This window comes from Cucurbita moschata, unplaced genomic scaffold, assembly GCF_002738365.1.
Source record: "Cucurbita moschata cultivar Rifu unplaced genomic scaffold, Cmos_1.0 Cmo_Scf00014, whole genome shotgun sequence".
In the NCBI taxonomy this organism is placed as follows: domain Eukaryota; kingdom Viridiplantae; phylum Streptophyta; class Magnoliopsida; order Cucurbitales; family Cucurbitaceae; genus Cucurbita; species Cucurbita moschata.
Window position 1 is genome coordinate 2,259,201 of NW_019268530.1, and position 14,895 is coordinate 2,274,095.

The 14,895-nt window shown below is 36.5% G+C and overlaps 3 protein-coding genes across 5 annotated transcripts; 2 read left to right on the plus strand and 1 right to left on the minus strand.

The window, feature by feature from the left end:
- Positions 1-3,382: 3,382 nt before the first annotated feature.
- On the plus strand, positions 3,383-5,868 carry LOC111452831 (50S ribosomal protein L7/L12). Its single transcript, XM_023093736.1, has 2 exons — positions 3,383-3,599; positions 5,059-5,868. Exon 2 carries the CDS (start codon positions 5,107-5,109, stop codon positions 5,686-5,688), a length of 582 nt encoding a protein of 193 aa, XP_022949504.1. The 5' UTR covers positions 3,383-3,599; positions 5,059-5,106; the 3' UTR covers positions 5,689-5,868.
- A 2,710-nt stretch (positions 5,869-8,578) lies between these two features.
- Positions 8,579-11,235, plus strand: LOC111452079 (14-3-3-like protein A). 2 transcript variants are annotated; one of them, XM_023092619.1, is made up of 5 exons: positions 8,579-8,682; positions 9,427-9,927; positions 10,046-10,168; positions 10,309-10,425; positions 10,846-11,235. In XM_023092619.1, the coding sequence occupies exons 2-5, from the start codon at positions 9,442-9,444 to the stop codon at positions 10,909-10,911; spliced, it is 792 nt and encodes a 263-aa protein (XP_022948387.1). In that variant the 5' UTR covers positions 8,579-8,682; positions 9,427-9,441; the 3' UTR covers positions 10,912-11,235. The 2 variants fall into 2 exon arrangements, with proteins under 2 accessions (XP_022948387.1, XP_022948388.1); XM_023092620.1 differs by lacking the exon at positions 8,579-8,682 and adding an exon at positions 8,729-8,823.
- A 143-nt stretch (positions 11,236-11,378) lies between these two features.
- On the minus strand, positions 11,379-14,220 carry LOC111452077 (RHOMBOID-like protein 9, chloroplastic). 2 transcript variants are annotated; one of them, XM_023092616.1, is made up of 6 exons: positions 13,907-14,220; positions 13,567-13,771; positions 13,309-13,474; positions 12,340-12,510; positions 11,979-12,133; positions 11,379-11,727 (listed from the first exon to the last, which is right to left on the minus strand). In XM_023092616.1, the coding sequence occupies exons 1-6, from the start codon at positions 14,154-14,156 to the stop codon at positions 11,475-11,477; spliced, it is 1,200 nt and encodes a 399-aa protein (XP_022948384.1). In that variant the 5' UTR covers positions 14,157-14,220; the 3' UTR covers positions 11,379-11,474. The 2 variants fall into 2 exon arrangements, with proteins under 2 accessions (XP_022948384.1, XP_022948383.1); XM_023092615.1 differs by having other exon boundaries at positions 13,844-14,220.
- Positions 14,221-14,895: the final 675 nt, after the last annotated feature.

Below are 14,895 nucleotides of genomic sequence, written 5' to 3' on the forward strand. Positions count from 1 at the left end.
GGGGGGGGGGGGGGGGGGGTGTTAAAGTAGATTCTCATATCAATGGTGATGCTTTGCATTTCGGTCTCAGTTCTAAAATAATTTGACAAACACAATGATAAAATCTAATTCTCATTCTCATTCTCACTAGTTTCCGTGTACTTCTCTTTGATATTCATATCTGAAAAGTGGGTTTGACCCAAAGCACTCTCTACTGTTCCTTAAAAGCCAATCCTAGTCTTTGTATTTGTGGAAGTCACAATCTGCTTCTAAGGGATTAGAAAGAAGAGAAAATAATTTCATAAATCAGGATGAATAAACCCCTGGCACTTCCGCACTTTTTTTAGGAGGGAAAATTATCATTACTCTTGTTGTGAATGAATTTTGTGCAATATTTTCCTTCAAATATCCAAACTTACTTGTCATGTCCTTGCTATCATTCTCAGATGATAAAGATATCTTGAGAGATGTTTTGATTCTTTCTTTGTTCCTATTTGTGTCTATTTTTCTGTTTTCTTCTCATGATCTCTCTCGACTGCTAATTGCAACAAATATCTCTATGAAACTTCCTTAAACCCTAAACAAGAAGTTGGAATTTCTATTATCTTTTGGCTTCTTTTTTTCCAGAAGGAAATGACAAAGTTTGAAACACTTCATATTCACATTGATGGTTGGGTTCATGGAGAAGTGGATTCGCCAGGACAATCTTTCTGAAAGAGAAGGCAATCCTTGTCTTCTTCTGTGTGTGTAATTTTTCTTTTATTTATCATTATCACTCTGAACTCATTGAGAATTTCGAAGTCGTTTCCTGTTTCTGCTGTTAGATACAATCTACTTGCAGTTTGGGTGTTACTGTGGGGGAAAAAACAAGGGCTTCTCTAGAAACTGCTAGAGAAATCATTTTTCTATGATAATTGCAGATATGAACTTTGAACGGTTTGTCTAGAATTCAAGGTGCTGAATACAAATAATTCACAAGCCAGATCCACCTTGTAGTATAAGATTTCAATATTCAGTAGGTCCACCTGAAAGATGTTATGCCAAAATACTTTACATAATACAGCTTTTTGAGGTACTGGTATCAATCTCACAAAGTCATAGAGCTGAGATCTGTTAGGTGGACTCTGAATGATGGGTCTCATTCAAATCTCTAAAAAACATTCTGATTCCTTTCATTCTAGCACTGGGATTCTCCTCTTGCTAGAAGGATAACCAAATTGGGTAGAAATCCTTTTAAGTGTTAGCTATGTTCTCTTTTTTTTTTCTTCCTTTCTTTACCATCCCAATCTGTGCCTTCAGATTGAGACAAAGATAGGAGATGCTCCGTGCAGAAAATCTGAAGGGTTATGGTAAATACTTACAAAAGAATACATCCCTCCAGCCAGATTCCAAATAATAGCGAACAAAATATTATATCCCCCTCCCCCTTTGAACTGTTGTAAGTCAAAAGTTTCTTCGTTTCTAGTTTAAAGACTAGGAGTGACTAGAAAGCAGAAAGCGTGTTCATCATTCATTGGTTTGATTCTTGAAGGGAAAAAATATATTAGGAAACTTCTTTCAAATTGGTAAATGCAATTTGATTTGCAGAATTTATGATGTTGTCCATTTTGGACCCATGAACTTTTTAATTTATTTCATTTTGTTCCTTGAAAGTTTGAGATGTTACTTACAAAGTGAATTTGGCTTTAAACTTAGGCACTTAGATTACATATTTTGTAAGTTCTAAATAATTTCAAAAACTCGAAATTTAGAAATCAAAATGAGATTTAAACATTTTAGCTTCAAGTTGAATGGAAAGATTATCAGTTTTATGGTTATTCTGTTTGTTTCCTGGTTGGCAGGTCTCACTGTAGATCAATGTCAATGAAGATATGTATGATCTTCAGGCGTATCTGAACTGTGTCGTTGACGAGTCTAGAAAAATCTGAGGATAAGGAAAAGATTTGTTTTTGCTTTATCATTGATTCTGGAAAATCTCATCTCACTGCTGTTATTGCACGGAAGTGGCTGAACAGCGACAAACACTTGCTCTAATTTCTGCTTGCTAACAACGAATAAAGGTTAGTATGATCTATGATTTTGGTTTTCGTATGAACTGATAGATAGCAGTGACAATCGACCTTCAATATCTCTTTAAAGACATGTTATCGTTGACTTAGAACATAAACTTTCGTGATTTTACTTTTGGTTTCACCCAAACGACCTCGTTCTAAATAGAGCATTCATGCATTCATGACATGATTTAGATTGAATTTGTTGTTAGCATTGGGATAGCTGAGAGTTTGTAGTTTCTGTGCGCAAAATGTGGGTTGTGCCTGTTGTACCTATTTTTATTTGTTTTATTTCGAAAATGTTAAAAGAAAATTAAATATATTATTATATTTATAACCTTTTAAGATTTTTTTATCATTTTTATTGGATAGACATTAATACCATTTGAGCTATTGATGCATCTCACGCCGTCTTATTTTTGTAACATTTGTTGAAGATTATTGAGAATGAGTCCCACATTGGTTAATTTAGTGGAAGATCATAAGTTTATAAGTGAGGAATACTATCTCTATTGGAATGAGCCATTTTGGGAAGCCCAAAGCAAAACTACGAGAGTTTTTGTTTTTTTGTTCAAAGTGGACAATATCATACCATTGTGGAGAGTCGTGTTCGTCTAACAACATTGTCTAGTTCCAACATCGTGTTGTTGCCTGTCTCCCTTCTACCATAAATCTACTTCGCCTCTGCACGAAGCTCTGTGTCACATGTCTATGGCACGAAGGATATCGGAGTCCTTATTCGTTTCTACATGGTGCCCACAATCACTCTTAACATTTGCATGCTATCAACCACCATAACGATATTGAAGACGTGAGTTTGGCAATATATCTATAGTTATCGTTGTTCCATAATGTGAATAGGCTGACAATGAGTTTTTAGTGGGCGAGCAACCATCCAAGCAATGAGCTATCTTTGACGATGTGTTTCTGGGTTGTTTGACGACCTTTGGTGATCACCCACAACTCGAACAACCTTGGTACACGGGTGAACATAATACAAAAAATTTATATATTTTTAATTAAAATGGTGTGATTTTTTTAAGAAAAAAATAATAAATTATGTTATAAGGATTATTAAAGGTAAAATATTAAAAATTAAATTGAGATTAAGCTAATGCATTAGTGGTTATTTGATATATTGGAAATAAAAAAAAATATTCACTTCAATATTATTTTAATTTAAAATGGAAAAGAATTAACAACAACATGGGAAGGGAAACTTTTCTCATATAAGAAAATTTAAATTAAAACATTTTACATTTAAGTATAAATTAGAGAATATTAAAGAAAAAAAGAAAAATCGATCAATCCTCCCTACCCCATTAAATTAGCCTTTTCTTTTAAAGCGCCGTAAAATTAAATAAATAAATAATTAATTAGAAAAAAGAAATAGGAAAACCCTAACTGTTCTTCTTCTTCACTCCCTCGCCCTGGCCTCCTCTGTTTCAGCAGCTCGGTGTCGCCGCCGCCTCTCTCCCATTCGTTGCTGCCGTCGTTTTTCTGTTCGTGACCGTAGCCTCCTCCCTTCTCGGGGCTGTTCACTGATTTTCTACTCTCTTGTTGTTACAGGTATTCTTTCAATCTCCATCTGTCTTTCTTCTCACTTGAAAAATTAGAACTTGTTTAGTGGAAGAATGGAGGAGCCAAATAGCAACGAAAATAAAACAGCCTTGCGGCAAATTGGAACTGGTTTGTGTGATTCGGACATGAATCAGTCATCCAATTATGTTTAAAGAATCTGGTCGAATGGTTAGAGAAGTTGACTTCAAAGAATCTGACAGGAAGCAGTTGTTTGCAATAAGATCCTCCGATTTGGTTAGTGAAGTTGCCTTCAATGAATCTGGTCAAATGGTCTTTTAATGGTTTGGAGGAGAAAGAGAACCTAATTAAGTGAACTGATCGAAATCTCAGTTAGGTTAAGGATGAGTTCTCTCATTTGTGCAATGTTCGTTTGGGCATGGGTTCGACTGCTGAACACTGACTAAACCAAACAGATTTCACACCTATAAAAAAAGTAGTAGTGTCCAAGAAAGATCCCCGGCTAAGCACAATTGGTAAATTATTAGAGCTTTGTGCGAGTGTGGTGAACTATGGCTAGACATTTTTAGTGTTCCATAAAGAAATTTTTAGGATTGGAACGTTGTTGAATGGAAGCAACGCCTCTCTTTTTAGACAGCCATAGAACCCTACGGACCATGCATGTATGGCGAGAATGACTTACCCATGAACAATCACCTGATATAGTAAATCTGATGTAATTGGACGCCAACATTCTCTCAAGTTCTTCCACCCTTCCAAACGCCCTGTGACTCTGAAAAAATATATCCAAATGAGTAAAAAAATCTATCTATTTGGGTACAAACAGGGCAAATGCGTTGAATTCCTTTGATGAGGCTAGAAAATTTGACTAGCTCTTGCTAGAACTGCTTTCTTAATCTGAGAGTTAAGTCCATACATATTGGTAATTGGTACTTGGTAACCAGCTCTAAAGTTATATCTCAAACTTCTATTTTAATAATGATGGAGAAGACACCATTGAAAGCTTACACCACTTCCACTGATACCTTGCTCCACAGAATAGTAAGGTTGCCCGAAGGCCCAGTTTTGGAATGCCACTACAATTCGATCAAAGGAAGGAAGACAAACCAGAACTGGCATGGTTTCTGCAATTTTTTTCTTAGATTTTTATCAATCTGTGTTAACTTGTTATTTTTTTATGCCTTGAGTGAGATCTGGAGGGAAGTTCAGGAGAAAACTGAAATTAAGCTATTTTGTTTTCACCTTTGTTAATTGATGATTTTTTGTCCTTAATATTTTTTTAATTCAGTTTTCAGCTATGTCAATTGGTGATTTGTCCTTCGTGATGGGGTGAGACAGGGAGGAGGGGTGATAATAACGCAATAGCAGCTTAAACTAATTACTTTCTACAGATCTTGTCTTAGTTTTTCATGCATGTTAAGTTAATTGATCTTGGATTCTTGTGTTCATTAGGGATTCTAAATGCAAATTTGATTTTCATGTTCCTCAGGGATTTAGTGCCACCATGCAATAATTCACTGATTGAATCGAAGAAATAATGAAGATGATTGCAGTTGCACAATCCCTTCAAGCCCGTTCCACACTTCCTAAAATCATTGGGTTGTTGCAGGTCCGCTTCTTCCAGCCTGATTTTACTCCCAGAGACCCGAATGCCAAGCCAAAAAGATACAAGTATCCACCTTTTTATGATCCATATGGCCCTAGGCCCCCACCCTCTAATAAAATCATTCAGCTAGCTGAAAGAATTGCAGCACTGCCTGTCGATGAGCGTTGCCAGATTGGTCCCGCACTCACTGAAAGGCTTAAACATCCTAAGCTGGAGCAAATTTCAGTTGATGGTATGGACATGGGTTCCGGAGGAGGAGCAGCCACAGGATCTTCCAAAGTAGAGGAGAAAAAGGAGAAAACCGCTTTCGACGTGAAGTTAGAGAAGTTCGAGGCAGCTGCCAAAATTAAGGTGATTAAAGAAGTGAGGGCTTTCACTAATTTGGGTCTGAAAGAGGCAAAAGACTTAGTAGAGAAAGTACCTGCAATTCTTAAGCAAGGAGTGACCAAGGAGGAAGCGAACAGCATTATCGAAAAAATCAAAGCTGCTGGAGGGGTTGCAGTCATGGAGTAAAAATTGTTCTTAAGTTATTTTTGTGCTTTATTTATATTTGTCCTACGGCTTTAGAAATCCTGGACAACTCTTAGCTTCAATCACTGAGTATTTGTTCTATGGGTTGATGTTGTTGGCAGCCAGTAGAGTTGCATAAGGATGAGGAAGAATAAATCACTTTTAGACTTGTTTTTCCGATATGCAGTTTTCTTTTTAGAACACGACATTACAAAACAAATAATAGGTGGAGTAAATTCAAATCTTCTGCTCATAAAGGTGAGGTACTGATGTATAACCATTTGAGCCCCTTAGTTATATATCAAGTTCTATGTGGTTTTTAGTCTACTTTTGCAAGGTGCTGCCGGTGATAATAACACAAACAGAAGGTTGAGGTGGTACCCGTGCTGAGACTCTCCGCGGTCGCACGTTTTCTTCAGTTCCTGCCAAGGCTTGCAGAGACAGGTACGCTATATGAAACTGATCATGATGCTTTCTCACTAAAGCCTAATTCATAGTTTTAAAACATCCTAGTTTCAGTTAGCTTGCATTGTTCTTTCGAACTTATGGATACGGTTAGGTTTGGCCCTATAAAGACAATTATTTAGATCTAGAAAGTCTCCTCGGGTGAACAAAAGTTGATTAAGTTAAGAATATCTGTTAGTGATGCACTTGAAATGTTACAAATAGTATCAAAGCCTGTCACTGGATGGTGTGAGGCATTGGTCGGAATAGGGCTAGACCATCTCCTTAATAGACGCGTTTTAAACCTGAATAGTATCTAGTAGCAGTAGATTTGGGTCGTGGTAGGGGACCTTTACAATCCCACCAAGAAGCAATGATTTGACTGGTTAGTTCCAAAAGAGTTCCAAAAGAATTTCGCATACCCTTTGACATTTTGTGTGAACATTATGCCTTTCAACAACACCATCAAAACATTAGATAAGCTTTATGAATCTGCTTTCAATTTTTTGAACCTTTACCTAAACCCAACAAGAAAATTCATTATATGTGATTTTTCTCCTCCATATTATGTCAAATCGACATACATCGATGCATCAATATTTTAGGGTTTATTTGGTTGCTGATTAGAAAACATGGGATAATAAAAAATAGAGTTATGTTTTATGTTCTTAGCGTCTTTAAATATATATTTGGCAGTATATTTAGAAAGTAGATCTTTTTTATAATATTATACCATTTATAATTTATTATGTTATACATGTTGATATTTTTAAAAAAATGAAATAAGTTTGCCACTTGAAATAATATATTTATCAAAGTTTTTTTTAAAAAAAATATTTTATGTGATTTTGTAATTTATTTATTTTTCTCATGCTCATTATATATTTAAGAATAATTAGGGACATGGATAATAACCTTTGACATTTTGGAGTCATTTATCATGCTCGAAATAATAATAATAATAATAATAATGATAATAATAATAACAATAATAATAATAATGTTTGGTAACAAATTGATTGAAAAAGCAAATCATTGAGGACAGCTTTGTTGACTCATTTTCGAATTTTCTTTTTTTAAATTCTTAATTCTTTTTAGATATTATTGGAATATATTTAATGTTTAATACAATTGCAATATCTTCTTGGTTTTCGTGAAATTTATTAAAATAATCTTAATTATGAATTAATCAAACATCTGTATAAAATTAACATCAGTGTAGTAGCATTTAATAAATAATATTTTAATTGCAGATCATGCATATATTATTTATAAGGTCTCTATTATTTATTATTATTATTTAAATTTATTATTTCCATAATATTGGAGTAGACTTAGGGAATATTTGAATTAAACCTTTTTAATTCATTTTATTTTAAGTAGTTATTTTCATAAAGAATCTAATAAATTATTTGAAATTAATACATTTTCTCAAAATATTTCTATACACAAACTTATTTGGTTTCTTTTATATTTAAAAATATTATTATTAAAAACGACTAATAGTTCTTATTTATAATTAACATTGTAATCTACCAATCACGATTAGAAGGGTCGCTAGAGATTGTCATTGATCGTTGAAAATTATTGTTGATCATTGGAGATGGTTGCGAATAATTATCATTTGTCGTCGCCTTATGGTCTTTAGAGATGGTTTCCTGGTCGTCGGTGTTGGTCATCGACAATGGTTACTAGAAATGGGTGTTAGCGACGATTGTATGGTGATCACCTACGATGAGCCACAATAGTGTGAGGGTATTTTGGTCATTCTCAATTAAACACTTTAAACGCTATTTCTAAAAAGTTGATTTCGAGCATTTCGCTTAAAAATGTCTTAATTTTCAAATTTATTATGAGTTATTGCTTATGTTAGTATTTAGTTCTCAATGATGTCAAGTTGAATAAAGAATTACGTTATGTGTATCTATACGTGGTGGCATTACGAGCAACACATAAGCATGATATTATAGAATAATAAAATTGAAATAACCTTATGGATTATATTAATTCAAATCAATCAATAATATCAGTTTAATATTTGTTCGATTTTTATCTGTACGGTTTGACGTTACTTGTCTAATTAATATATTATGCACGCCTATAGTTGTTACAATTATATATAGAGATAGAAGAATAATATTGAATTCAATTTTTTTTTTAAATGAGAAAATATATTATGAAATATTTCCAAAATTCAAAAGGAGTTTTACTAATATAAGAACGACACGTCGAACGAGCGTGGCACCAGGCAAGCGTGTTGACTAAAAAACAACTTACGATTAATATTAAAAACATCGTCCCGATTTTTTTGCAACCAAGCCCGGTGACCCAAGAAGTACAACGGCACTTCACATCGTTGACAGTCAACGCCTACGTGGCAACCGCTTTCACTGGAAAGTCCAAAAATACCCTGGAGGACATCTTGTCTACCCATTACGTGTCATTCTCCCATTGGAGCGCTCTCTTCAACCTACCGTTTTAAAACCCCTTCCAACCTTCTCCCCATTTCCTGCTAGTTTCCCAATCTCACTCTCTGCTCTCGGTTTTCTCTAGGTAATAATCCCTACTTTTTGATCTCTCAGTTCTTGGTTTCCTCTTTCCCTTTCGTCCCCCCATTTTGCGTTAGGGTTTCGATTTAGCCTTTGGATTTCGTTGGTTTTTCCACCCTTTTACTTGGACTATTTTTGTTTTTAGGTTTGATGCTTTCCCCTTTTCTCGTTTTCTTGTTGGATGTTGAGATCTAGGGTTAACATGAGTGTGACCTATAGTTTGTTGCTTTTTCTTTTTTCGTTTCATTTCTGTTTTAGGAATCGCTTGATTATTTGATCGTGGTTTGCTTGTATGTGGGCTATTTTGATTGCTTAATTCTTGGTTAGATGCCCTAAAAGTTATAGATAGTTTTCGTTCCTTTTTTCTTTTTTTGTGGGTTTGTTCAAATTCTAGTGTTGAATCTTTTGTGGTTTAATTTGGAATCTGGGATGGATCTTAGGTACGATTTATGGGTATATGCTTCGTCGTAGTACTGTGTGGAAGATTGAATGAATTCAAAGCTCTTATTTAACATCCAAATTCTGGGTTTGTTTGAAACCCTGATTTATGGTTTGGTCCTATTGATAGCAAAATGGAAAAGCTAAATATGAGTGACTGGAAGTTGTAACCCTTCGATCTTGGTTTTTAGCTGTGAGAAGATTATGCTTATGGGAAATTGTAGCTAGTTCTTAATCCATGAATTATAAGCACTTGAATTGCTTTGAATATGATCTGATTTTTTCTCGTTTGAATTGCTATGAAAAATAGTTTGTTACATTGAAGATGTCGACTGTTGATTCTTCACGGGAGGAAAATGTTTACTTGGCCAAGTTGGCCGAACAGGCCGAACGGTATGAGGAAATGGTAGAGTTCATGGAGAAAGTTGCCAAAACTGTGGATGTGGAGGAGCTGACTGTTGAGGAGAGGAATCTTCTCTCTGTTGCTTACAAGAATGTCATTGGGGCTCGGAGGGCCTCTTGGAGGATAATATCTTCCATTGAGCAGAAGGAAGAAAGTCGTGGAAATGAGGACCATGTTGCAGTTATCAAGGAGTACCGTAGCAAAATTGAAACTGAATTGAGCAAGATCTGTGATGGGATTTTGAGCCTACTCGAGTCTCATCTCATCCCATCAGCCTCATCTGCCGAGTCGAAGGTGTTTTATCTCAAAATGAAAGGTGACTACCACAGGTATCTGGCTGAGTTCAAGACTGGAGCTGAAAGGAAAGAAGCAGCTGAGAGCACATTATTAGCTTACAAGTCTGCTCAGGTCAAGTTGACCACACCTCACATTTCTTCGCTCTCTTTTAAAAATATTACCATTTCTATTACTTATTAGTGTATTTAGTAACAAATTGCTTTTGCTGTATTTTCAACCATGAAAACAGGATATTGCTCTTGCTGAATTGGCTCCTACACATCCAATTAGGCTAGGTCTTGCTCTTAACTTCTCAGTGTTTTATTATGAGATCCTCAATTCGCCAGACCGCGCTTGCAATTTAGCAAAGCAGGTAAAGCTCTATACTAATTCGATTCCTGGTTTTTTCTGGTTAAACCCATCAGAAAAACAGAAGAAAGAGACTGATTGGGTCTTTTTTCCTAAGATCAATTTGGTTAGCTGATGATAAGCTTATGTCTCGTGTTGAAATAGGCTTTTGACGAAGCGATTTCTGAGCTTGACACATTGGGTGAAGAATCATACAAGGATAGCACCTTAATCATGCAACTTCTCCGAGACAACTTGACCCTTTGGACCTCTGATGTTGGGGTAAGTAACGCTCTCAGGCACAAGCCTTAATGCATTGGCTACTCAATTTTGTTTTCAAGACAAGTCTTGCTATACCCTTATTCCAGCTCTGTTTTACACTGCTTCCAATCATATCTCTGCACAACCGCGTTGGAAAACCTTGATTAGACTGCTGTCTAAAATCTTGTCTGTTTTTTCTTGTCTGCTTCTCCTGTAAATAGTTTCCTAGATCCAAGGTAGAGAAAAACAGATCCATTGAGTCACAAACCAAAAAACTCCCGAATTTTAAAATTTATAGCAATGTGCTACACATGAGCTGGCTTTGTGCAATTGCCATTAATGACAATAAAGTCAGTAGACATGTCCTGACATGTTCTGTAACCTGCTGTGTCTGGTCTGATATTACATATTAATAATGGTGATTTGTGACAAATTCTGTAGGATGAAGCCGGCGATGAAATTAAGGAAGCATCAAAACGTGAATCAGGAGAGGGACATGGACAGTAGTTTGTCTTGTTGTTTGAGTCAATAGGAGCTGTACTCTGTACTTTTACTTTTCCTTTTTTCTTTTCTTCTTTAAAATGTGGCGACCCTGTCTTTTAGTGTTGTTAGTGCTACTTGGGTTGTTGCTGGTAGTTTCTGAATGAAATGATGTCTTTGGTTGATGGGCTTTGGCTTTTGAGTGCAAGATGTGGAAGCACTTCTAGAGCCTTCCTTTGAATACTCCAACAAAGAGTATAATGTGGTTTTATTATTTATGAGAAGAATTTGATGTTTCGGTGTTTCGATGTTTCGATGTCTCGAGTGCTATGGAATATGATATTCGTTTTCTCGTTTGGTTTAAACACATTGATCTGCTGTTCTTCATTTTCTACGTACAAAGAGAAGTTCGTTCTTCTAATTCATTTTGAGTATCATAATATGATTTAAACTGGGATTTAGAGTGTTCTTGTAGCAATTGAAAGACAAAATTGTAAGCTAAGCTTAACAAGAGGCAAACTATACTATAAACTTGATATCTTGGCAACATTTTGGGAAGAAATTTCCTCTCAAAGCCCCAATCAAAAGCCTTATAAGGGCAATGTGGTGGCAGGAGGCTGAATAAGGAAGAGCAAACTTGTGAATCCCATGATAAACAGAGCAAAAAAAGCCAATGATTTGCGAGGATCAGCATACTTCCTAACAAGTTTGATTCCCTTTTCTTGGCCTCTCCTTGAAGAAGTTGATGCAGAATATGAAGAAGAACCAGCATCATTCACCTCCACAACTGGGCATGTTAACAACCCATATAGCATTCCACTGAAAGCTGCTCCTGTGTGAGTCCTACAACACCAAACAATCCAAAACAATTCGTAACTCAAACGGTCGAGGTATTCATTAACAATTCTCTCGAGAATGTTACAAATGACGTTTAGAATGGTTGAAAAATGATCTAGCTATTATATATCATTTAGCCATCAACACAAAAGTGAGAGTTCACTTCTCGAAGAATTAAGTGCTACTTATGAGAATCATATTTTTAAGACTCGTCTCGAGAAAAAAAGTGTTTGAAATGGAGAGTTTTTTTTACTCACCATTCATCAATTGGCCCAATATTGCTCAAAATGGAACTGACGACAGCTACAAATATTGCCTTCAAAAACATGCTGTCTAAAACATCCTTTGCAACCACATCTTTGTTTTGGAATTGGTAACTTAGCCAAGCTCCAATCATGGCAAACACAGGCCCCTGCTCCATGTGTTCATAATTTACATCTATCACGAATCAGACTAACCAACAGCAATATAACTCGAACTATGCCTTCAACTACTACTCGTAGGTATTCGAACTAGCTTATGCACATCTCAACTACGATATTAATATATGTGGTAATGAAAGTAAATTTATCGACTGTAATTGGAAACGAGAAGGGAAGACGTTGTTTTTTTCGTTACCGTTCCACCGATAGTCGGCTCGGGAGTATGGAGAAAGCTTGTGAGATTGCCAGAAACTCCTCCTAAGACATAGATCAAGAAAAATGTAAAGGGGCCATAGTCTCTACAAACTTGACGGCCAAATGTAACCAATGTCCAACAACTGAGAGCAACATGAACAGCTCCTGAATGCTGCATAAAGAGATCAGCTTCACGAGTGCTAAAGCAAAGTAATAATCAAGAAATCTCTACATTCAAATCTTCAATGTCAAAGAAAGTGGGTCACGAGATATACGAATCTCCCACCCGACTTCATGTAAAATATACTACGTTTAAGTAGACACTATGTGAGATCCCATATCTGTTGAAGAGGAGAACAAAGCATTCCTGCAAAACTCGGAAGGAAAAGCCCAAAAAAGACAATATCTGCTAGCGATAGACTTATTCTGTTACAGATGGTATCAGAGTCAGACATCGAGCAGTGTGCCAACAAGGACGCTTACCAAGGGGGGTGGATTGTGAGTTCCCAAATCAGTTGGAAGGGAAACAAAGCATTTAAGGGTGTGTAAACTTCTCCCTAATAGACGCGTTTTAAAACTGTAAGGGAAAACCCAAAGAGGACAATATCTGCTAGGGATGAGTCTGGTCAGTTACAAATAGTATCAGAGTCAAAATATCGGGCGGTGTGGCAACGAGGACGCTGGGCCCCAAGGGGGTGAATTGTGAGATCCCACATCAGTTGGGGAGGGGAACAAAACATTCCTTGTAAGGGTGTGGAAACTTCTCCTCAACCGACGCGTTTTAAAACCTTGAGAGAAAACTCATAAGGAAAAGTCCAATGAGCACAATATTGGCTAGCGAGGGGCTTGGGTTGTTACAAACGTTTTGTTTTGTTCTGTTCTCAGTCTTATTAAAAAAGAAAAACGAATAAATGTTCAAAACAGCTCTAGAACGGAAACACGAACCGAGTTATATCTATCAATCGTGTACCAGAAACATAGGTGTCACAAGCCTCCACCATTCTCCTACTAGGATCAACTCATTTATCTTTGCTCCATATAGAGAAGGGAGTGAAAAGAGTGGCAGCCCTGAGCTTTTTACTGGACTTGCTACTTCAAACAAGAAAACACCTATGTTTACTGAAACCAGACCACTTCTGCATCCCAAAAACAAACCGAACACGGTTCCGTTAGCGACCATATTCGATCATAACAAAAGCAATTTTACGAGTTAGGATTTGAATCGTACATTAAGTAGAGATCAGAAACTTCATCTTCTTGTAGTTGAGTTGTTCTTGGCATGCTTCTCGTAATCATATCATCAAGTTTGTCATGTCGTATTTGTGTCTCGTCGTCTCTTTCGTGATCTTCAAGAGGAAACGACGTGAATACGACCGATTTGCTTTTATGTTGTCCTCCAAAATTATAGGTCGCATGGTTATGCATGCATGCATCTGTAAATGATAGATTGCATATTAAAAAAATATTTACGCCATTAAATTAACATAAAATTAAAAAATAATTACCATTATCAACTTTTTCAAAATAAGCGTCAAGCAACTCGAGCTCTTTCTTTGCCTCGAACTGACCCGTATCAACCACCTCTACCTTCTTCTTCAAAGGAACCATTTTTCTCTTACTCCCACCACCTTGAAGCCTTCCAAAGTAAGAACCCAACGACCTCAACTGTTTCTTATTCGCGTCACACTCCCGAACACGGCATAGCTTTTCGAAAACCTCGGACTCGGAATCCAAACCATTGGATCTCCCACGCTTGTCATCTTGCAACGAAGCCGTCAACGACCCTCTTCTTGGTTTAGTTGTTCGTGTCCAAACCATAGCAACAGACGAATTGTTATTTGAAATCTCCCGCCGATGATTACGGTGGTCGAGAATTGGCAAATTCTTGGAAACAGCACCACAGTTGCAAGTAATTGGATTGATCAAGTTTTTAAAGTTTCGTATGGGACGAGTGGCGGGAATTACGAGAGCCATCATTTGAACTCGAGTGTAAGTTTGAGCTAATGAACAAAAGGGATGATTTATATAAGGCGATTGAATAGCTGAGAGGTTCTTGGAGCTCAGAAACTTTCCATTAAAGGATTTTGAAATTTTGCAGATTTCATTTAAAGATTATTGGGTAAAGAGATGTTGGTAATCCCCTAAACCAGCCTTATCTCTCTTAATCCATTAGCAGTACGCCACGTGTCATATATATTTTACATAACTATTGGCCTTGGACCATATGAAAAAATCCGAGTAGACCCCACCAACCACTAGATTGGGTTGGGATTTTGAAAGTCTTGGTCTGCCACCTCAGCAGCCCGGCCCAAAGCTATTCTCAACCGTTAACTTCCATGGCTAGCTTTGTCTGGCTTGGGAATTTAGTGGAGCCATTGAAATGAATAGGTATTTATAGGTTAAGCGTCTCTCGAGTTCTTTCCTTTTGGTAAGGTCCTAGCGTTGTTTCTTTCATCAACGATTCAACCACATTTAGAGTGAAAGATTTGAATCTCTGACCTCTTGATCATCAACATATGTTAATTACTGTAAAACTCTACTTATCTTGAGTAATCGA

Excerpts from the sequence above, each read along its gene's own strand:
- LOC111452831 (XM_023093736.1), top strand. The coding sequence starts at position 5,107 with ATGAAGATGATTGCAGTTGCACAATCCCTTCAAGCCCGTTCCACACTT.
- LOC111452079 (XM_023092619.1), top strand. The coding sequence starts at position 9,442 with ATGTCGACTGTTGATTCTTCACGGGAGGAAAATGTTTACTTGGCCAAG. Across the intron at positions 10,169-10,308 it reads CTTGCAATTTAGCAAAGCAG|GCTTTTGACGAAGCGATTTC; the intron begins GTAAAGCTCTAT and ends GTGTTGAAATAG. Across the intron at positions 10,426-10,845 it reads TTTGGACCTCTGATGTTGGG|GATGAAGCCGGCGATGAAAT; the intron begins GTAAGTAACGCT and ends CAAATTCTGTAG.
- LOC111452077 (XM_023092615.1), bottom strand. The coding sequence starts at position 14,156 with ATGGTTTGGACACGAACAACTAAACCAAGAAGAGGGTCGTTGACGGCT. Across the intron at positions 12,511-13,308 it reads TTGTGACACCTATGTTTCTG|CATTCAGGAGCTGTTCATGT; the intron begins GTACACGATTGA and ends CTCTTTATGCAG. Across the intron at positions 11,728-11,978 it reads ATTGGGCCAATTGATGAATG|GACTCACACAGGAGCAGCTT; the intron begins GTGAGTAAAAAA and ends TTGGTGTTGTAG.